Source organism: Phyllopteryx taeniolatus, chromosome 13 (assembly GCF_024500385.1).
Source record: "Phyllopteryx taeniolatus isolate TA_2022b chromosome 13, UOR_Ptae_1.2, whole genome shotgun sequence".
Lineage (NCBI taxonomy): Eukaryota > Metazoa > Chordata > Actinopteri > Syngnathiformes > Syngnathidae > Phyllopteryx > Phyllopteryx taeniolatus.
The window spans coordinates 16,579,760-16,603,463 of record NC_084514.1 but is presented as its reverse complement, the minus strand read 5'-3'; the positions used below and the strand labels follow the sequence as shown (position 1 = coordinate 16,603,463).

The window sequence follows — 23,704 nt, the reverse complement described above, 5'->3', positions numbered from 1 at the left end:
CTAAGACAAAATGTCTGACTGACTGATAAAATGTACTCGACTTGGGTCAAAGTAACAATATATTTAAAAGCACTTTAGGATTCATAAAATGACGCAAAACTTAACCAGCTCAAATTCACATTAGCAGAATGCGGACAACGGCGTTGTATGTAAAATAAAAAAAATTAAAAATAGTGAGACACCTGTGCAAATAAACCTACTAATGTCAGACTGCAGTCGGCACAGGATGCAAACCTGCCACCTATACACCTTAGTCACACAGGGGGCGATCAATGTAAGTATCGTAAAACAATGCCTGGTTTCAGTGAGTTGAGGGCGGGCCGCATTCAGAGGAACACTATATCAGTTAATGATTGTGAGAGGTGATAGATTACACATTATGTAATTGTTCCGGCACCAAGGTGTAAATCTGTAAAACATCACTTGATTCCGTTTTTTTTTTTTTTTTTTTTTTTTTTTTTTACTTCAACCACCTTGAGAATTTAAAATCTAACAGGAGTTCCAGTCATACTGACCCTAGGGGCCGAAAAAAAAATTAAAAATAAATAAAAAATCGGAAAACCTGAAAACCTATATTTCATTCTGCAATATGAAAACAGTATATCCACATTAAAGCAACATTTTTACGTGCATCAACACAATTGCTAACAAAATTATGTAATATTGTAGACCCAAACATAAGAGCAACCCATAGCACACATACCTCTGCCAATGACAAATAATAACGTCAGATCCTATAGTAGTAGATTCCATCCATAATTTAAGCGATGGTGTCATTAATGGCTTTACTACTGCACAATACTGGCTTGGTTCAGCGCTACTCGTTTTGATTTGGGACGCTCAGTTTTCCACTTCAAAATCATACTGAATTGAATAGGAGGTGTGTCAGTAATGTTTCAGGACTGGTGTCACAAAAGATATGGTTCAAATCCAAACTACGAGTTTTCCCTTTCAAAGTAATCCCCCTGGCATCTAAGATACTTTCCCAGCCTTCTCTGCCATGCCTTCATGCACTCATGCAAGGACTCTTCCGGAATCCTCTGCAGCCCTGCCATCATACCAATCTTGATGATGTCCACATCTTCAAGACGGGACTCCCCCCCCAAAAAATGTTTTTAATAAATAAATAAAGAAAAAAAGAAGTGCAGTGTCCAGAGCTAAGGCACAGCAACAGGGTAAGCTAGCTTTAGCATCTTTGTTTATTTTTGTCTTATATAACCATAGTTTAGTCAAAACTCAAAGGTATGCTGTCACCTGTGGTTAACTCCCACCTGGGAATAAAACATGAGCTGCTGTGACAATGGCCTCATCAGCAAAAGATACAGCATGTTGTTTTCTGTCATCATTCTAGCGTTGGTTTAAGGCCAAACTGAGGTGATGTTCTCAAAAATTAATAAACGCTGAACACAAAACAGCATCTAGTGACAAAAACACATTGGAGAGAATAAAAATCATCCTGTGCATAGACAGAATGAGTCTACTTTCAAGCTCCCACCAAAAACCCAGCGGTAAAGTCATTGATGTGCTGCTAAAAGCAGAAATGTCAACTGACGTCTCTGCTGACCCCTCTGGGACCGAGGGCTAGGAAAGAGCTGTGGTAGTGATGGACGGCACAGAAAACACGCTGGATCCTGGGGGGAGAGGCTAGGTCAGGGCCAATATATTTCCAGCTTTGATGTAGCTCTATAGCAAGGCCGGGAGCCCTACATTCATGGGAAATAAAATATTTTGCACAAACACTGGAGACAGAGGTCATAGGAGGACTTCAGTTTTCAACATAACCTTGCTGAACATAAAACACTACAAAGTAAAATGTTGGCTGCATGATGCCAATGGGAAAAATAACAGATTGGTTGCTTTGTTTTCGTTGACCTAAAAACTAGAAAACCAAAGCCAATGGTAATTAGTCAAACCATGTGACGAAGCAATCGTCTCATGGCTGAGGTGATTTATCAATGAGAGGTCCACTTCCCAGTGTGATCTCACCTGGCTTGAACTTTGTTCCTAAGCTTGCTTTGACAGAGTGCACATGAAGATCGGATGGTGATGAATGTTTCATTTAGTAGGCAGTGTGGCACTTGACTTTCTAGCGTGAGAGACGAGGCTAAACATACAGTGCGAGGGGAACAACATGAAGGTCATCCTAAATCTAAAAAACATATGCCATACAAACTGGGAGCTCACGGCTAAAAGCCATTGACTATGTTGCGCAATAGAAAATTCCTTTCACCGATTATCTTCCCTTGTGCTGAGGACACTGTTCGATTCTGTCTTAACCTAATTTACATATTAACAGACTTCAATTCCACAGCTCTCTGACAAAGTTTCCTAGTGGCAGTAGGTATCAGGGATGGGCATGATTATGGGATAAATTGATTGTTAAGAATTCTGTCAATTGTTTAGACTAGATTGTAGATTAATCCAGTCTTGAAGCAAAATGGAGCACACTCCTTGGCTGCAACCAGCAGAGGCACTGTTTCTGTCTTAGCTAGCTTGCGGCCTAAAAAAAGAACAATATGATGTCAACTATAGGAAGTAGCGACAAACATTATATTACATGATATTTCTTAATTCTTTCTTTCTTTCTTATTTCTTAATAGCTAGCGCCTGAGGAAACAATTATATAAAAGAACACATTTTTAAAAAAGAAGCTTCTGTTTCCAGCTGTGACAATCCTGGCTGCGATAATACCAGAGCATTTTTCCACATAGAAATGAGAAAATCAAGTCCCAAGGGTTGCTTCATTTAAAAACTATCCTGTTACACAAGATGGCATCACCGCCAAATCCCTGGAGAAGCTAACGTCTTACACCACATATACCACATATGACAGACATTGCGAGGTTTTTTTTTTAAACATCAAAAGACAAGTCACTGTGCCAAATGGTCACATATGAGATGCTAAAAAAGGAGCGGGCAAAAAGTGGAGAAGGAAACCCTACAAAATATGTCATTACTATCATAGCTACAGGGGCTGCCAGGTGATTTGGGGCAGGGGGGGTTCTTAATGCGTCAAGTCTGAGCAATGATATCCTTTGAATATGACTGATTTAGGTGACAACATCAGGCCGAGGACAGCGGAACCTCTTAAGTGGAATGCCACCAGTTGGACCACAAAAGGTTTGAGCAAACATTTCCAGGAAAATTTGCCTAGAGTTCAAAACGTAATTCGAGACCTATACTTCAAAAGAACTCTACAAACTTGTTGATGCTGTTTTTGTGATCAGAATCAGAATCATCTTTATTTTGCCATACTGGGATAGGCTCCAGCACTCCCGTGACCCTTGTGAGGATAAGCAGCCCAGAAAATGGATGGATGTCCCCCCCAAAAAAACAAGGAATTTGTCTCCGGTAGTTGGATCTGCTCTAGTACGACAATAGACAGTCAATTGACAGAGAATACTTTTGAGACAAAGACATTGAGAAAAACAAGCAACATATTTTTTTCTCCATCCATCCATTTTCTACACCGCTTATCCCCACTAGGGCCGCGTGTGCGCTGGAGGGTACCGATAGTGACAGATGTGATGAAAATCATAGCAAGTGAGTGGAACTTAATGTGAGGTAAGAATGTGGTACAAGTCTCTCACTCTCTCCTGGTTACTCAATACAATATGGCTATGTTGACAATAATAATAGAGTAGGGAAAGGCATGTACAATGAAGAGTGAGCTGCATTTAGTGTTAATGTGACATGACTCAGCTTCTTAGTGAAAGCAATATTGTCACTCATGATCAAAGTTACATAATTATTATTTTAAACAACATTTGACCTATTTGTATACTAGTGTTACACTCAAAATGTACAGTTAATAAAGGATTTATGGTGGGGACTGTTTGACTATGGAACACATTAGTTAAATTTTCATTGTTTCCGACTGTATGTATTCATATTGTCGTGAAATTCCTCCTCCAGGCTGCTCTTTGTATTTGTTTTTACTTTGTGGGTTAATTGTATATTATTACGGTAATACAAATGCATGTGTGAATCTTGCTTATAGGCTTTGCGCTGTGTGCATGTGGTGACTTTTGTAATCCGCATTTTGCCTATATGGATCATTTACAGCCAATCCAAATTCAAAAGGCTTGCTGTATTGTACATTAATAACCACGTTTGACTTTTTGACAACATATTTTTTCCCCATCCATCCATTTTCTACACCGCTTATCCCCACCAGGGCCACGTATGTGCTGGAGCCCATCCCAGCTGACCCAGACTTAGTTGCCAGCAAATCACAGTATTTTGCTCTTTTTCCACGCTAGAAACACAATTAAGTCATCCAAGAATATACAAGGCTGTCTTGTTATCACTGGGATTAGTCAGTCTCTGGGGCAAGGTTTTGTGGTATTTATTGTACACTAGACTTCTAGAGTTTTTATCTAGCGTGGACATTTATGATCATTTTCAAGTCACAGTAGTGCATAGAGCCACAAAAAGGAGAAGGTATTTCTCCCTATCACTGGGTTTGAAAATGCAGCATTGATTAAAAAAACAAAACAACACAGTTGATGGACTGTGTAGCACATAATTCACCAGTGAAAAAGGAGAAGACAGCTTTGTACACAGAGTTGTGTAACAGGGCTGAGGCCTTACAATGGCTGTCATTATTTTCCTTGTGATGTGGCCATTACAGTACAGGGCGCTGGCTGGCACTGGGTGCATCACAGATATAGCCACTGCCACTAGTGTTTGCACTAAGTGTAAGATGAGCTCTTTTAATTGGCAGTGACATCATTGCTTCAAGTATCATGTTTATGCTTTTTGCATGGGGAGGGGGGTATAAAATCACAGATAAATAAATGCAGTGAAGTGTGGAGGGCTGTTTAAGTCTCTGGATCTGCGAGCTGCTGTGAGTATCTGAATAGCTGAAAGCACAGTGGGAGGCAAAGCATGCTTACATTGGGATTATTCCCATGACCAGCTTCTAACTGGGTGTTCTGCAATCGACGGTGCAGCAAGAACAAAAAAAATATTCCTAAATTTAAGGGGAAACAAGTGCCACACCAAGATACTGTGACTGAAAGAAAAGCTTGGATCCATTCCTATTCCATCTTAATGACAAGCACGTTTCAGCACTGAGCTCCCAGGATTTTGTATTGAGAATGGATGGAAGTACAGTTACTATTTTACAGAATGTGCAGTGTGTACTTGCACAGGGAAATGTTTTGTTCAGCATTTATTGCTGCATTCTTTCCTACTCTGAGGACAGCATTTAATACAGTAACCCCGGCAGGAACAGAATTTATTTCATTTGCGCCACACTATCCAGAATCCAGTTAACTGTGTATCAGATTAACATGCATAGCATGGATGTTACATGCATTCTTTTTCCATCAGACATGTACGGTAAAACTGCTTGTGTGTGACTCGCTTGAAAATGTAAGAAAATAAATAAAAATTGTGTAAATTTGGGTGTGCACAAACTATATTTCCACTCCTCTCTTTGGGCATGAATTGATGTAGACACTTCTAAAATGAATAACTTGCTTATAAAGATTGTTTCCAATGCAAGTGAATAAATTTGTTAATGGGGGTTTGGGGGGGGGGGGGGGGGCATCAAAGAATAAGCGTCACTATCGAAAAAAGGAGAGCAACCTGAGTAGCGACTAACTGGTATCTGTGGGTTTTACAACATAGGGAGAATTAAGCCCGGAAGAACAAAGGTGGCATGCTTAAAAGGCTTGGTCCTCCTTCTTTATACTCGCACAGGTGGCGACCGCGCTGACGTCACTGGGGCTATCCTGCATGCAGTTTGCCTTTGTACTCGAGCGCAACACGGGCACTGTTTTGAAAGTGTGCTCCAAGTCGGGGGTGTCGCTACAGGGTGGAGTTTCCTCTGCATTTTTTGGCCATTTCCGGTAGCCGTTTTTACTTTCCTTTCCGTAACAAGGAACAAAGCAACAACAATGGCGACCATGGAACAATGTCTGCTAGAACAAATGGACCTAAATGACCAGATGATACGTTTAATTATGCTGCAAAATCGATCGAGAAGGCATAGGTGCTACGTGGAACTGGGCAGAACGCTGAGTACGTCATCACAGCATGTGACTAAAACGGACCAATCACGAGAGATGATCTCCGCGGCATTGTGTGCGCGTCAAGCAACGCAGAGGGGCCAATTCGTCAGTCACGTGATGCAATGCGGACGTTGTCGGCTGCGCGAGCGTGAGAGTATAAAGAGGCGTAAAGCCTCAACTAAAATCTTAGCATTTGTGAGCAACAACAGCAAATGTAAACATAATTTGACTGTAGTTTAGTGCTTACAAACAAATTATTTTGACACAAAGCCCCAGGTGTTGAAATAATGTTAAATCAAAGCTCAACATTTTCTGGAGTGTACTGAGAACAGCAGTGAAGAAAACAACATCAGACATGTAGGGAGGAACCACAGCAGTGTGAAGGAGAAATAAAACTGCCATTGCAATCTACGATTTGGTACAGAGAAGAAACAATTTCCAGACTAAGTGTTATTACAACAAAAAAGCAAAACACGGTATATTATCTTACCTGAACGACCTCTATCCCTCTTTTCCTGAAAAAGAAACAAGACAAAGTATTAGTGAGATAAAAGTAACAGTCAATAACACATTATTAGTCATAGGCACGATGATGGTTGTTGATCATGTGGAATTTGGCTGATATTTCAGTATAAACAAAGATATGTTATACTTTGTCTTGCATCAATACAGCCAGGGTGCCGCTACTCCGCAGCAACTAGCAGAGGTTGCAGTTAGTTTAGTCTTGACTAGTTGCCTAAATGGCGGGCATGGTAACCAAAGCACAAAGTAAATGTGAAGCGAGCAAAGATAATTTTAAACTAAAACCAAATACCCCAAGAGGTATAGTAATTCTTCCTCATTCTAATGATTTTAGGTTAATTTCGCAGGGATCATACTTTGTGAATAAATAAAAGACAATTGCTATAAACTCATGAATGAATCAGACACATTATTATCCTCGGTTATAAAGATTTATTGTACAGTATGTTCAAAGAATTATTCTCCATGTGAGTGAAACAACAGCTCGTATAGCTAAATGACTAAGCCTGGATGTTATACACTGAGATCTACACTATAGCTAAATCATAATGTAGAGAGAAAGAGAGAAAGTATGCGAGAGAGAGAGAGAGAGAGAGAGAGAGAGAGGGAGGGGGAGAGAGAGAGAGAGAGAGGGAGGGAGAGAGAGAGAGAGAGAGAGAGAGGGAGAGAGAGAGCAAAGTAGGACTGTTGCAACTGTAAGGCAAACCCCCATTTTGGAACATTTTAACTTATCAGGGATATTTTTAGTTAAAAGCCGTTGCTTGGCAACCATTTGACTCCTTATAAGAGAGGAATTCTTATAATATTTCATACCACTACACTGGTCACATAAACGCTGTGTATAAATTAGTTTGAAACACCAAGATCATTCTGCTCCACAACTGCTATCATAGAAAGTGCAAAACAAAAATCAATAAATCAGTAAATAAAAGAACATTTGGCTTGAAACAGACAGAACAAAATAAACAAACAAAAACTTGTATTGGTATTTGCCGGAAGGTCAAAAAACAATTTAGCACTCGGCCTTGTCCGTCCTAGTTGTTTTTGAGGTTACATCCCCATGACAACAGCAGCTCGGCTATTCACCGCTACACAACAATGTAGACATTTAATACTGCAGCTGCTGGCTCGTTTCATGCCCTGTGAATGCAGTCGTCAATGGTGTCACCCCGTCTTGAATATGGATGTCATTTAGAACACCGATGACAGAAACAAGCCGGCCGGCGTCACAAAAATGTGAAGAAACACCGGTGACGCACAAGATTTTATCATCAGAGGTGGCATCATCATGTATGCATGAACTGTTTGACTTTTATCGTACGCTAAGACAAGCCTGCTGCCTGACAGTACATGTCGACAGGTTACAAAGTTTAGTGGGTGTGTCAGTGCCCCGAAGTCACCAGTTTAAAAGAAGAGATAAAGAAAGCTTGTTCCTGTAATTCCACACTAAATGCATCCGATCAGTTCCCCTCAACCACCGAAATATGGCTTATTGACTTCGGCTGTTACTTTAGTGCCTACTTTGTGTTAGCCACACCATTGGGAAATAATTATTGTAAATCCGAGGACAGATGAAATAATCTCACCGCTAATCCAGGCACTCCGCTGTCACTCGTCCTGATTGTCGGATTTCACGCTTTTCCGAGTTAGAATTCTAGTTATATGATATATAGTCATATTCAAATGGGCCTTACAAGTGTACATGGAATTCAGAAAAGAAATGTACCATTTAAACTACACAAAACTTCGGAGTAGGAATGACCATCATTCTTTCACTGCCGGATTCATTCTGGATATGTGTTTTACTATTTCTTAGGTTTTGCGTGTTTTTCCCCAACATTTATTCTGAAACAAGGCTGTGCTTATACACTTAATACTACTACTATGCTTTGATTTACGAGTTTCATACATTCTGTGACCACACTCCTAAATCTAAACACTCGTATCTTGAATTATCTTTACCCCTTAAAAATGAATGGAAATGCCATGAATCCGTTCCACCGCCCCCAAAAACAAAAGCAAAGGTTTTTACGTGGTTCTTTTTGGTAATAATGTAATTTAATAGAATTTAAAGAATCAAACAGTTTGTACATCATGATAATTCAATGGGCATTGTGCTCTTCATTCTGGTGTGCAGACCTTGGCCATCACATAAAATAATTAGCATATGTAACCGACCAGAGAGCATGACTGTTTTGAAAGTATGATTTAAAAAAAAAAAAATATATATATATATATATTTTTTTTAAATGCTCCCTCCCACTCATAGATTTTCCCATTCACTCCCAATATTTTCCGAATCCCACTTCCATCCTCCCCAACTTTTTACTCCAAGCCAATCCTGCTCTGTTTTTATTAATATCGTGAAGGTCCCCAGGTCCCATCAGGGTTTCCAATCCCGGTGAATTTTGCTCCCGCTCCTGCCAAATCCTGATTAATAATGAAAGTCACTCCCATCTCACGGGACCTACGAGACCCGGTGGGAATCCCAAGAAATTGTCAGCGTCTAAAGTGCATCTGTGATCAGCTGCAGGACTTGCTAGCTACAGTAAAACTGCACACATGCCCATGCGCACTAAGTCAAAATCGCATTGTGAAATATTGTGTATTTTTTCTAAGCGAATGTGGTGTAGCAGTAGTTGCAGCTCGTCAGAATAAAGTACCGAGAATGGTATTCTTTGATTCGTTGTGATTTTGAATCCGAACATTCTGATTCTGTCTTTTTTCGTTGGACTCGAATGACAAGTCGAGTCAACACCCATTTGTGCATAACCCTAGTTGAAACGTTACTTAAAACTGTACAGTTACTAAAGGTTTTATGATGCACACAGTTTGCCACTAAAACTGAATATTTCTAGTTTCAATATTTCCAATGGGAAAAATAGTTTTGAACCAAATTGCCAGTGCCAGTATGGATTTTGTTCAACCTCAAACGTCCTACCGAGAGTCAGCATTGTAGCAGACTGGTGGAAATCAGGTTGTGGTCAAAGTTTAATATCATGTTGTCAATAAGCGTGGCAACAGAATTGTGTTATCATAGTGGATGGTAATCTAACTTAAGTTGTGAGCTATACCTGCAGATATCCACTGGCAAATGTAAGAGAAAAAACTGTAGGTAGTATATAGGTGAGGGGGGTTAAGGTGTGTGCATTTCTGACTAACTTGTTAGCTGACTGAAAATAAGTAAAAAGAAATATTAAAACTACAGAGACATGTTAATCTGTTGTGTTTTGGGTGCAGTGAAATTGACAACTTGATTTTTGCATTATCAAATGCACATGCAGTTTGCCCTTAATGGATCAGCTATTTTACAACCTAGTTATGAGTAGGGGGAGGTTTTCATACGGCCACACACACACACACACACACGCACGCACACACAAGGAAACTAGGATAAGCCTATGAGGCTTGAAAGCATTGCTGAGAGAGTGCACCTGACTCGCAGGATCCTCTAGTCCAGCTGCATGAGACAGGCAAGGAAGCGGTCTCAGTGTCAGCTGCATGCCACATGATAAACTGGAACAAATCACTAGTGCAGTATTTAATTATGGTGCATTTTGGTGAAAGGAAATGTGTTTTCTAAAAAAGCATTTAGAAAATTTGCCACCATTAAATTAACATTTCAACACATGTAATGGTTGTTTGGTCATAATGTACATGACAACAACTCCAGAGACTGTTGAGTAAGGACCTCCTGATAACACAAAATGCAGCTAATGTTGACATGTGAGAGTCCTATTCACTGACTTCCATCTTTTCCTTCCTCTTGAAGATGACTTTTCATTTCTCAAACAGTGACAGGGGAAATGTCAGCAAAAAGAGAACTACTGTAACTGACGTCACTAGCAGAAACAATCACGTGGCGTGGGGGGAGTATCTATTTTCCATTTAAATCCACTTCTTGCCTTATTCTTCCTTCTTTTTGACCTTCCACCTTTAAAAACAGTGGGTCCAGGTCTGGGTAGGCTCTAGAACAGGGACTGGTGGTTCCTTGGGAGTTTAAAACAGATTAAAAATGTTTTGAGGATTACAGTGGGGTAATCTGTTCTGTGCTGGCTCAATCAGGTCACTTTATGAGGCAACAACCCTCATGCTTTTTCACACACTAGCAGTGAACCAATTTAAAACACAGATATGCATTTTTTTTTTTAGATATATATATTTGGCAAACGTCATAGTTTAAATATTGTGGCTAAAATTGCATGGGAGCATGTTCCAAATCTGATATACATAGTAGGTTAGTTTATCCCAAGGTCACAAGTGCTCGAGAAAATCACGTCCTACTTCTGACAACGCTTTACACCCTTGACGATGGATAACATACAACAAGGTCAAAAACTAGGAATTATGCTAAGGCACAGGTGTCAAACCCAAGGCCCACGGGCCAGATGCCACCCACCACATCATTTTATGCGGCCCACGAAAGCAGGTGAATTCTACTCTATGCATTTGTTCCTTCCATTTGGGCAGAAATTCTGTACCAAATTTGCAAAAAAAAAAATTAAAATAACATAATAATAATAATAAAATAAATAAAGAAAATAAACTTCAAAATACAGTATATTACAAGCATTTGCCCCCAAAACAAATCCCTTACTTACATAAATTGAACAACAGTTGTCTACTTAAGTATTTGGTTGTCTCTATTTTCCATGACTTATTTTTTCAAATACAAGTTATGAGTTAAACAAAAAAGATACAAATCAAATGTAGAGCCAATTGTGTACAGTCAATGTAATAATATGAGGTGATAATATAATATGAGGTGATTACTGTATACAATTAACAACAATCTTGTCTGTATGTTAGTGAGCAGTATAATGCGTCCGAATGAACTGTGCAGTAGTGGAGGTCTGTGGAAATCATCTTTAGACAGCAAACTAGCTACGACTGAATCAACATAGCCTCTGCTGTTTGCAGTTTCGGTGTGCATTCCATTTGGCCTCAACTGCTTCAGGAAATGATTAATCAACCATCAACTCCACACAATCAATTATTTTCATCCCTTTTTATGACTACATGTCTAAACAGATATGACGTTTGAATTTTTTTTTTTTTAAATAATACGTATAAGTATGTCCAGCAGACTATTATTTATAATATGATTACAAGCAGCACCTGTGATGAGGATTTTGCAGAACAATCGTAATAGTAAAAAAAAAAAAAAAAACACTTTGACAAAATCCTAATTATGGCCATGCTTCAACTGTAAGGGCAAATAATAACATCCCCAGACTGCGGCCTATAATTATTATCAGCGTATTACCTTTCCATATCCACACTTGTAGAATGCCTTGGACTATATAATTGCCTCAAAACAATAAATTACGTTGATTTTCTAAGGTTCTGTGTCTAGAGCACTTGACACATTTAACACACACACACACTCTTCTTGCTCTGAGTGCCATGTCTCAACAAGCTTCCACTCAAGACATAACAAACACAACCTTTGCCAACCAAGGGCTTGACTCCGGTATTCCCTCTGTGCATTCATGCAGACCACAGAAATCTTTCTGATGTAACAGGAGGTGTGCACGAACACAGGAGTGCAGTGGTGATGATGATTTGGCAAAATGAAAAGTTATTTGAAGTGCAATTAGAGCTGTTTTTAGAGTGGAGAGGGGGTCTCTGGGACCCTCTGAATTTCAACCTCCTACAGGTGGTACTACAGGGAGTAAAGACATACATAATGTTTCATGGTTAAATACTCATTGCTTTTCATTTGATTGTTTTATATTTGTGGCCTACAAGTGTTTTTTTTTTGGCATATAAATATTTATTGTATTTATGACTTACTGCGTTAGCATGTAAGATAGTGATACAATGTGCCACGTTCCGACTTACATACAAATATGCATTATGTCTGGTAATGCCGGTACATTATTTTTTTTTTTTGACAATTGTGCAAAAAGATGCAGAGTCCTCTAGCACTTAGAGCAGTTCGAACTGTTATGGACGCAAACTTCAAAAGCCAGCATCTGTGATGGTATGAGGCTGTGTTAGTGCCAATGGCATGGGTAACTTACACATCTGTGAAGGCACCATTAATGCTGAAAGGTACATACAGGTTCTGGAGAAACATATGCTGCCATCCAAGCAACGTCTTTTTCATGGACGCCCCTGCTTATTTCAGCAAGACAATGCCAAACCACATTCTGCACGTGTTACAACAGCATGGCTTTGTAGTAAAAGAGTGCAGGTACTAAACTGGCCTGCCTGCAGTCCAGAACTGTCTGCCATTGAAAATGTGTGGCGCATTATGAAGCGTAAAATACGACAACGGAGACCCCAGACTGTTGAACAGCTGAAGCTGTACATCAAGCAAGAATGGGAAAGAATTCCACCTACAAAGCTTCAACAATTAGTGTCCTCAGTTCCCAAACATTTATTGAATGTTGTTAAAAGAAAAGGTGATGTAACACAGTGGTAAACATGACCCTGTCTGTCCCAGATTTTTGGGAATATGTTGCAGCCATAAATTTCTAAGTTAATAATTATTTGCTAAAAACAATAAAGTTTATCAGTTTGAACATTAAATATCTAGTCTTTGTAGTGTATTCAATTAAATATAGTTTGAACATGATTTGCAAATCATTGTATTCTGTTTTTATTTATGTTTAACACAATGTCCCAACTTCATTGGAATTGGGGTTGTAAAATCATTTCACATTATTTCCGTCTATCCATTTTCTATAGTGCTTGTCGTCATTAGGGTCGCATGTGAGCTGTCGTCTTGCATTCCAAAAGAGTGATACCATTTGGGGCTTGGGGTGTGCCTCCAATTTAGCACATAAATACTTGGGTTTGTACACCTAAAAAACAGGCAAGTCTTGTCTTACCTGGTGGACGGACCAGGTAAGTCTTTTTTAAACAAAGAAAAACCAAACAATTCTGTAATGTGCAGAGGAAGGTCATTGCACAGCGAGAGACCAGCCACGGAAAAGGCCCTATCACCGCTGAGCTTCCGCCTAGACCTAAGTACCTCAAGCAGCAGCTGATCAGCTGACCTGAGGCACCCGGGCAGGGTTGTAGGGATGGAGTAGCTCAGCGACGTAAGGCGGAGCAAGACAACCAGAACACTCCAGCTGCTATTGATTCAATGCCCAGAAAAGTAAATGACCTGGGTGAATGAGGCATCTAGACAAACAAGCATTCACACCTATGGGAATTTAGAGTTTTTAATTAACTGAACATGCATGTTTTGGAATGTGGGAGGAATAGACTGAGAAAACCCACGCAAGCACAGTGAGAACATGCAAATGCCACTAAGGATTAGGGCTGCAACTAACGATGATTTTAATAATTGATAGATACGTTGATTATATTTCCATCCTTTTTAAATTTCCATTCCTTCAATCAAAATAAAGACATTATTTCAAACTGACAGTGCAGAAACTATTACTGGTTTGGCCCACAACATGTTAGAAAATGGGCAAAAATCTTGATCATTGTTTTCCAAAGTGAAAGCACATGTTTGCAAATATCTTATTTTGTTTAAAGACAAAGATAATCAGTCTGCTTTCACAGAGGGCAAAACAAAACAGAGAATATTTACTGTTGAGAGACTGAAATTCTGAGGATTTGGACAATTTTCAGATGGTCTCGAAACGATTAATCGAGTATCAAAATAGTTGTCGATTAATTTAATAATTGATTAGTTGTCGATTAATCATTGCATTTGCACCTCCACTGTGAGTCAGGTAGGTGTGCTAACCACTAGGGCCATGCCACACTATTTCCTACAGGTATATGTGCTTTTAAATTCGAACAATTTGGAAGTCAACCAGCATCACGGAATGGCTTGTGTTGGACTTTAGCGCTTCTGCTGTTCGTGCAAATGTCAGGTACTCAAAACGCTGTCACATACCTGCACAAATCTGCAAAAGCATGAAAATTCAGTTTCTTCATCTTCTTCTCACTGAGCCAGTAGCCGACTCTCCGGCCTTTTAGGAAGGTCTGCATCTCCACTGAGGCGCCTGGATCCCCTCCCTGGACGTGAAGGATGGGACTGACTCACTGCCTAGCTGACTGGATGAGGGATCGATCTAAAAAAACAAAACAACAACAACAACAACAACAAAAAACAGGAAAGCTGCGTGAAATCTCTTCACTCCAATACGAATGGCTTGTGTCGTTCAAAGATACAGGCGCCTATCACAGGTATGTCAAGTTTGTGGCCAACAAAAAAAAACAATTACAAAACAGCTTGGAAGCCTGACAGATTATGTGGAGCATCAGTCAAACTCATGCACGCGCCCCTCCAAGCTAACTTCACTTGCTAATGTTAGCTGGCTAGCTCGCTGGTTCCAAACGATGGCGCTGCACTCGACCGCTAGCAAGTCGCCAAAACTGGGGAGCAGGCCAATGCGTAAATGCCGCATTCAGAACATTTCAAAGAGTGTTCGCTCAGACATGAAAGAAGTGCCCTGGCTGCGATTAATGCTGGCGACGAGGCGCCGCGGCGGAGAGCTAACTCACCTGGCACTTTGGGCAGTCCGCCCCTGAATTGAGGTCCTCTTCGGGAACTAGCTCGGGTAGTTTCCCATTCTCGGTCCGCCAGATGGAGCAAAGGGAGAAGTTTCCAGGCAAGGTGACAGTTGACAGGCACGGCTGGACTCACGCTGCGATGTGGCTGCTGGTGTTTTCTCCGCCTGCCTGTGCTGACTGACTGACTGCACACACCCAGGATCCCGGAGGCTGGTGCTGCCTCCAAGTTCTACTCGGAAATGACCGCTCCCTATTTCGTTTTAAAAAAATATATATTTTCACTCTGAGTGCGACTATTTTATTTCTCCCTTATTTGTACGTTCAATTATTTGTTAAAAAAAAAAGCAACGGTCAATAAAGTACCCAAATAAGTATTTTTTTGTTTCACTCTAATTACACTCTAAATCGTTGGAAATAGATTAAAACTTCAAATTTCCGATGGTAAGCAAATGCAACCAAATGTGGTCAAAGAAGTTGAGCCTGTGGTTCCTGTTATCATAGTTCCAGTATATGAATAGAAAGATGTAAACCAGAGTTTCCCAACGTTTATTGAGCCAAGGCACACATTTTACATGAGAAAACGCTCAAGGCACACCACCAAACAAAAATGTCACGAAAAGTATGAATACTGAAATGATGATGATCTCGTCTAAATTTACCCACAAAAAGACTTCTACGCCTGTTTAATTGAACACAAAGTTGTTAATGTGTTGCTTGAATGGCAGCAGGAGCTAAACAGGTAACTTGTACCTTCTGTCGTAATACTTACATGTTCAAATCATTTAAAAGTGCATGTGGAGTATGTCAAAATAACAAGGCGACACTGTATTCATCATGGAACATATTCTGAGCCAGGTTTATAATGAACAACAACAGTAATATATTAATTGAATGTTATTCAATTGTATTGTAATAAACAAATAAATAAATAAATATTACTGTTCTAAAGTGTGCAGGTCGAATGTCAAAATGACAAGTTGAGACTGTATTAGTCATGGGAAATATTCTGAGCAAAGTTTATGATGAACAAGTTTATAATCAACAAAACACAAATTAAATTCAATAAAGTATTTCACTTCGCTTTTATTTGTTGTACTGCATCGCCAATGGCGAAAAGAAAGAAAGAAAGAAAGAAAAACAAGTAGTAGCGCCCTCTGTTGGGCTACTTTTTGCAACAAGTAGCTAACATTACTCAGGAAAAAGGGATCTAAATAAAACACATTGAAAAATGAATCGTAAATAAATGGCTTTGATTATTGACGTTCCTCAAGCTGAAGAAACAAGAGGAGGTTGAAATAAATGCAGACGGCTTTTGTGGGCGGTCACCGACGGTACGTCACTTCCGGCACGTGGTAATGCTCCAAACTCCCGCCCGGAACTACAACATTGTTTTGCCCTTCTCCTCACTCCAGCACTGTGAGCTTTTTCCTCCCCCATTATGGCAGAGACAAAGACAGCGGAGTCCAACCTTGACGATCTTCTTGCAAACGAGGAGGATCTGGAGAATGCTTTGTGCGTACTGGCAGGAAGTGACCCAGAAAACTGCTCTTATTCCCGGGTAAGAAGCATGCCTTTGTCTCCCATCCATGCAAAGGAATGTTGTGCTGGCACAAATGAATGACACAACATACAGTACATTTATTTCCTATGGATCTCGGCCACTTTTATTTTTTGCGGGCTTTTAAGCTGCATTTGTGTGTGTTTTTGTTGCAGGGCTATGTGAAGAGGCAGGCGGTGTTCGCATGCAACACATGCACACCCAATGCAGCACAGCCTGCTGGCATTTGCCTGGCTTGTGCCAACAAATGCCACGATGGACATGACATCTTTGAACTGTACACCAAAAGGTTAGCTCTTAACGTCAAGGCCCGCGGGCTGGGTCTGGCCCGCCATGTCATTTTTTATTCTTTTGGTGGCCCGCAAAAGTTGGCTTCAAATCTTCCTTGACTTTGGTTCAAAACTAGTGAATGAAGTGAATGATGACGATAACTAAAGACAGGGGTGAGGTGATTGTTAGGATTCCCGCACAGAACATATTCTGCAAGAAGTGGAACTGCCTGCGGCTTAGTCTGTAAACAATTACAGCGCAGTTCAGCCTCTGACATTATGGCAGCCCTATGCTTAAAAAAAACAAAACGATCAGTACAAATTCCAGAGGCATTTAAACAGCTACATAAAGCTAAAGCAATAATAAATGCCATTATTAGTGTTTTTATAGCATAATAATTCACACCGTTCAAACTGTTACTGTTGCACTGGTCAACATCATTAATTTCCCAAAAAGAAGAAATACTATTGTTGTTGCACTCCCCCCCCTCCCCCCCCAAAAAAAAAGCCGTTGATGTTTTATTTTAAATGCCGTGAAGTCTGTTTCTTTCTAAACAAAAGCAAGCAGTTTGTTTTGCATATTAGTCCCTTGCTGTACCCAGTGTGAACCAAACCGTAAATATAAAACAATATTTGGCATACTGTTACACCCCTGACGATTTCCACCATGGGGCCTACGATGAAAGCAAATGTGTTAATATATGTATTCAATGTAATAACATGGTGGCTAGAATAAAATGCAATCTAACAAAGTTTCTCTTCCTGCTTTTCATGACACAGAAATTTTCGCTGTGATTGTGGAAATGGCAAGTTTGGGGAATTCCGGTGTCAGCTCATTCCGGTGAGAATTCCTTTTCTGTTATCTTAAAACATAGACAGTCCACAACATGCTCACTTAATCTCACGAGATCCAATACGCGAGTTTTATAATTCATACAAAAGAATCTGATCTGGCCTGCCATGCAAATCCATCTATGTGGGGCAGTCAAAAAGTAAGGAGCCCAATTTAGTTTAATCTACTAATAATTGATTGTTTTCCGAATGTTTTTTTAGTTTGTAATTAATTTATGAAAGTTTGCAGTTTAAATACTCGTTTGAAGGTTTATTTAAAAAATGTTCTGCTTAAGCCTGTCCTCTTCCTGTCAGCCATTTTGGAAGTCTTGGATTGTTGGACATTGCTGGATGCCTGATTTAGAGTCTTCAATTAAGCCTTCACTGTGCTGCCCAGTGGAATACAATAAACTGAATATCAATTGCATATACAAATTTTAAATGGAGCTAAATGCATATGGCCAATGAGTGACATGAAGATGAGCAGCTCGCGCATTGGACTTCATGAGGTCAACATGCTCTTTGTTTTTTTTTTATGATTGTTTTAAATGTATTTTGATGATTATGATCACTCTCTGCTCTGGCAGGCCAAAGATGAGGAAAATGTGAGAAACCTTTACAATCACAACTTCTCTGGCTGCTACTGCTCATGCGACCGGCCGTATCCTGACATGGAGGATCAAGTAAACAGTTTGTTCATCTGTGTGCCTGCATTTGGTCACCTTCTGATGTTTGCTAAGTTCAAGTCATTTCTCCACAGGTCAACGATGAGATGATTCAGTGTGTCGTCTGCGAGGATTGGTTTCATACCAGGGTAAACATGATTCACCTTGTATAATGATATGATCTAATTCTTATAATTATAATAAATGAAGTATTTTTTTTAAATTAAACATGCACATTTGTTAAAATGTGCATATATATATATATATATACAGATATATATATATATATATATGTGTATATATATATATATATATATGTATATATATATGTAGTTAACAAATACTGCAGGGCTCTTGATAGTGTAAATGTCCATGGGCTGGTTTAAAGAACGGATTGGCCCGTACTTTGCTCATCCCTGCATAAAGTTATCCGTAAACGTGAACTCGTGTGAATGGTTGTTTGTCTATAATGTGCCCTGTGATAGGCTTCCGCTACCCAAATGAAGACAAGCAGTTTATATAAAAAAAAAAAAAAAAAAAAAAAGGATGGATGGTGTAGTTGACACTTGGATTCTTCATTTAGCATTTGCGGTGCACAGTGGCTGAGCCCGAGGAGTTGCAGGAGATGCTGTGCGAGGCCTGCATGAACAAGGCTCCGTTCTTGTGGACGTATGCTGCTCACTTTGCAGGTAATTCTCCCTCCGAGGTGACAAGAACAAACGCACAAGCGCCAGACATGTTGCATTCATTACACGTTTGTCTCCTTTTCAGTTTCACCCGAGGAGGATGAAGAGGTGGATGTAGTGGAAGTAGAAGAAAAGCGGCACGTTTCGGAGTCAAGTAAAATTAGCCTTGAAGAACCTTCCACCAGTCTTGAATACAAGGACCAGGAGGTAGGGCTCTTATTACTTGGACGAATATCACTTGAGCTGTGCAACTTTTTATTGATCGAATACTAGCGGTCCTTGGTTTATGAGGCTCTTGACATACGGAGGTTTCAAGGTTATGAACGTTGAAGAACAAACTAGTTTGTACAGCGGCGTCACAATATGTTGCCATGCGGTACAAGAAGGCATGCTCAGTTACCACTTCCTATTGTTTTTCATTGAATTGTTTTATTTTTATAACAGTGTTTTCCATGCAACATTTTATGACTATGGACTATTGCCTTGGCTTAGTATACTGATATAGACTATGGCACAAACTCAAATTATGCCTCCAGTTTAAGAAATCAATGAACCGAGTTCCTTGTTCCTCAGTCAAGGTGCTTCTTAATTGGCTACAATTTGTTTCACGTCACAATTCACGGAGTCATGACTCAGGAGTACAGTAGTTACCTTTCCCCACACACATGAAGAGTTTTGGTCGTAAATATCGAACACGTTTCATATTTAAGATTGTCGGCCCCGACCTGTTTCGGACACTATTTTTTTGGACAAATTCAATCTTAACACACCTCAGACTACAGTATAATCTTGTAGGATAGTCTTATAAGACATACAATAGTCTGCCGTTTGTCATCATTGGTCAGGAAGCGACAAAATCGAGAGGAAAAAACAGCCTGATTATCTTTATGTGTGTACTAGGCCTTAGGCATAAAAGGATTTCCAGATTTTATATTGAAAGTTACATTTTTGTTTTTTCATATTTTCTTTCTATAGTTTTTCTTTATTTAAAAAATAGATTTTTCTTTAATCGATTATTTGTATTACATTCAAGCTACCATTCTTAAAACATAGTTTGTGGGCCACTTACTACCTCCTTTAATAATTTTGCAATAATGTATTTTTTTGAGAAATTTCAAGACTCCAAAGTGTTTTTTTTTTAATTGTATTTTTTTTTGTAAAAAGTGTTTCCATGTGTTTAAAGCATGTGTGAGGGGTAAAATAATTGTAAAATTTTTTATGGTCTCTATATTGTGGTTTTTCATTTATTGCAGGTGGGTCTGGATTGTACCCCCCTTCAATAAATGGGGTTCATTGTAATATTAACATTTCATAGCTCATGCATGTTTATGAGCAGAATGGCATAATTCTTGTATTTGGCAAGCACATCTTTTATGTATACTCCTGTGTGATATGGCCACTGTTTTAAATGAAAAGGCACGAGATGTAATGTTGAAACTGTCAAGAGGGATTCATGTAGCAGCTGCTGCATTCCTTCCCGCCACTTGATGGCGCAGTAGAGCAACGCGACAGGCCAGAGAGCAGGCCTTCTCTTGGGTAATTAGAGGAGACATGACCCACACGGCCCCTCCATCTCTGACTCTGCAGACAGCTTTGGCCGCACTTCATAGGCCAGCTTTACTGTAAAGCGCTCATTTTCACCGCCTGATCTTCTCGCCCTCGCTGGGTGAATCTTGTGTTTTATGGAGCGGTGTCACGCTATAACTCACAGCCCTGTCTCGGGTTAGGGAGCGGCAACCAGGAGCTTACCTTGTAAACGGAGCCACGATGACATGACAGACCGACCCGGGGAGACCAGAACGGCATCTTGCAAGCTGAAGGATCTCCGGGCCCAGAATGTGGCGAGGCCTCGACGGGGTGCCGTGTTTTGGCCTTCCGGTTGGCGCTCTCGGTTGTGCACCTGCACAAGCTGCAAGGTGAGTCTCCGGCGTAAGACTAGCCCAGGGGTGGGAAAACCACGGCCCGCGGGCTCTGTTCTTCAAACCGGCCCACCAAGCATTTACATTATCAAGAGTCGTGTAGTATTTGTTTTATTAATTTAGCCCAAAAATGTGTTCATTAAAATGTATTTGTTTTTTTTTACATTCATTTATCTAATTCAATCATTTAATTGATTTTTAAAAAATACATTGCTTATTTTATTTCATTAGATAATTGGGTAATACATTATAATTTAAGTTTTAACTTCCTGCTACTCTACTCCTGTTTCAGTACGGGATATTTATACAGTAGATTTTCCGTTTCTTTATGTACTGCATGGTCAAAATAAAAGCTCAATCGGTCATTTCATTCATTATATATTACAACGAACCTGAATTTTTATTAAACTATTGTATTTGTTGCATTACCAAATCAGCAAATATGAAAACAAATTAAAATGTTAATTGAAATAAAATAAATACATTTCAAGTTTATTCATATTTTATTCATTTATGCAATTAAAATATTGTGTTAAAGGAGTTATTCAAAATAAAAAAAGTACATTTTCTTATACATATATATTTCAAATTTTTACTGACTAAAATAATTGGTTATTTAAAGGGGCTTTTGCAATTTCAAAAACATTAACATTTTGTCATAACTGTCAGTGTGACCTGACAGTACTACACTGAAATGAAATGATTGACACCTCATCGGTCATCCCTTCTGTCTCTGATTGGTTGTTTTTCCTCAGCTGCGGGGGGTTCTTGCAAATTCAATTAGAGGCACTAGATGGGGCCATCATTTTACTCATGTACTACTACTGTCAGGTCAAGCAGAGTTTAAACAAATATGACAAAGTTTTTTTTTTAAATGTGCAAACTATCTTAATTATAATTAAAATAACATTTATAAACAGCAGTATTTTATTATTATAACAAACAATTTTACATATTTTGCAAACACATTCTCACTTGGCCTGTCTGTCTTGTTTTAAAAAAATACACACAAGTTTGCCCATCCCTGGACGAGTTTGAGCTTCCACTTTTGCCCATGAGGTGCAGATCAGGTCAATTGTATAAAGCATTTGTCATACCTGTGCTTCACAGAGGGCTTACGTAGCCGCACAGGTCCATTTCCTCATGGACGAGTCCGACTCGGTTCTGGCCTATGAGAACAGAGGCCTGGTGGAGCCATTTGGGCAGCACCCGCTGATGGCAGTGACCAGTTCAATGAACAGAGTCCAGCAGCTAGAGTTCATTTACGGTGAGAACTACTGCAATATTTCTCAGTGCTTACACTGACATTTATGTGCTCCTATTAATCGCGGTTTCTTCCTTTTAGGTTATAATGAGCTAACGACTGCATTGACCACATTTCTTCACCAATGTGCAGCCGAAAATAAGGTAAGGACCTCAACTGTATGCGGGCCAGGGGTGGGCAAACGTTTGTGCTCAAGGGCCATATTTGATTTTTTAAAAAGGATGGCCCAGGTCAGTCACAGATGAAGTTTAAAGGTCCCCTTCCATTAAAATGAAATTGTTACGACGTTTTTATCCATAACATAGGTCAAAATGCATTTGTGACCTGGTTTAAGTTTAACATCTGTGCAGTCTTGTCAATTGAATGCAAAAGACCATAAACATCATAAGGCTTGTAAACAATCCGATCAGATTCATTATTGAAGTACCTGTCCACTTCGCGGTTGCTACATTCACACTCATCTGGGGAAAAAGTCTGAGTGACAACATAGTTGCGTCATCTGCAAAGCTTTGCAATGCCTGGCAAACTCAGAGGAGTTGAGGAATTTAAATGGCGTCAAATTATTGTTGGAGACATTCCTAAGCATTTTGGAACCAGAGATCTCCTGTGTACCGGATCCTTTTGTGGAGGATGGCTTCACTTTCACACAATGCTGGAAGTGCATTTCCGGGTTAGGAGCAAGCGAGGCAGCTCTTTGGGCAGCCGACACCAGGTCATGCAAATATAGTATACAAAAGCATATTTAAACTATATTTGTAACTGAGGATTAAATAGCAAAGCTCGCAGTCACTCTTGCCAAAATGTGCACGAGAGGTGAACGGCGGGCCAAATGTGGCCTGCGGGCCATACTTTGCCCACCAACGGAACTGAAGTCATGTGTGACTTTGACCAATTAAGTTTTCTCTGACTCTACATGTTAATATTTATCCAGAAAATTGGTTCATTTCCAAATTGTCCAACTTCATTTGACTCCAGAGATTTGCTTTGACACAATTACCATCTCCTATTGTTGTCCTTGTGACAAAGCCCAAAGCTGATCCATGAATTCCTTTTCCCTCAGGTGATCACTGCAGAAGCCGTGCATCAGTTTTTCGAGGAGCTGCAGGCTAAAAAACGGCGCAGGACCAACATGGGCTACCAATGACTGAACGTGGGCTGTGCTGCTTTTGATGAAAACTCTGAACGTTTCTTTCCCCCCTGTTGAATAAAAGGGGTGTTCATGCTGCAACCAATGAATCTAGAAGAAATAGTGCAAATGTCAGAAGCAGGCTTGTTTCTGTTCAAGATGCCTTAACTTTGAAGTTTAACAAGAAGGCTCGTTGTTACTTCATGCATGTGCATTTGTCACCGGTTTTGTTTCAGCACTGGATGTTTGAAAAAGTCTGTTAAAGACATATTGCAAAGTGTTACATGGGGATAATTGTAGTATAGGCAGTTTAGTAAAGAATAATTGTCAACCATTCACCAGTAAGAATTGTTTCAT

The 23,704-nt window shown here is 39.8% G+C and overlaps 2 protein-coding genes across 2 annotated transcripts in view; one reads left to right on the top strand and one right to left on the bottom strand.

The window, feature by feature from the left end:
* Positions 1 to 15,241, bottom strand: part of itpk1b (inositol-tetrakisphosphate 1-kinase b) — a 35,722-nt gene extending 20,481 nt beyond the window's left edge. The window contains exons 1-3 of the mRNA XM_061794673.1: positions 15,021 to 15,241; positions 14,410 to 14,587; positions 6,511 to 6,535 (exon numbers count right to left, since the gene is read on the bottom strand). Of these exons, the coding sequence (XP_061650657.1) occupies positions 6,511 to 6,535; positions 14,410 to 14,504 (120 nt within the window). The 5' untranslated portion in view covers positions 14,505 to 14,587; positions 15,021 to 15,241. The remainder of the gene's footprint in view (positions 1 to 6,510; positions 6,536 to 14,409; positions 14,588 to 15,020) is intronic.
* A 1,096-nt stretch (positions 15,242 to 16,337) lies between these two features.
* Positions 16,338 to 23,681, top strand: LOC133487539 (putative E3 ubiquitin-protein ligase UBR7). Its single transcript, XM_061794257.1, has 11 exons — positions 16,338 to 16,587; positions 16,743 to 16,876; positions 17,637 to 17,697; positions 18,275 to 18,370; positions 18,448 to 18,501; positions 18,936 to 19,041; positions 19,124 to 19,245; positions 20,766 to 20,954; positions 22,068 to 22,224; positions 22,303 to 22,364; positions 23,282 to 23,681. The coding sequence occupies exons 1-11, from the start codon at positions 16,468 to 16,470 to the stop codon at positions 23,363 to 23,365; spliced, it is 1,185 nt and encodes a 394-aa protein (XP_061650241.1). The 5' UTR covers positions 16,338 to 16,467; the 3' UTR covers positions 23,366 to 23,681.
* Positions 23,682 to 23,704: the final 23 nt, after the last annotated feature.

Coding starts and splice junctions, on each gene's coding strand:
- LOC133487539 (XM_061794257.1), top strand. CDS start 16,468: ATGGCAGAGACAAAGACAGCGGAGTCCAACCTTGACGATCTTCTTGCA. Junction 20,955..22,067: donor GCACCTGCACAAGCTGCAAG/GTGAGTCTCCGG, acceptor TGTGCTTCACAG/AGGGCTTACGTAGCCGCACA. Junction 22,365..23,281: donor AATGTGCAGCCGAAAATAAG/GTAAGGACCTCA, acceptor CTTTTCCCTCAG/GTGATCACTGCAGAAGCCGT.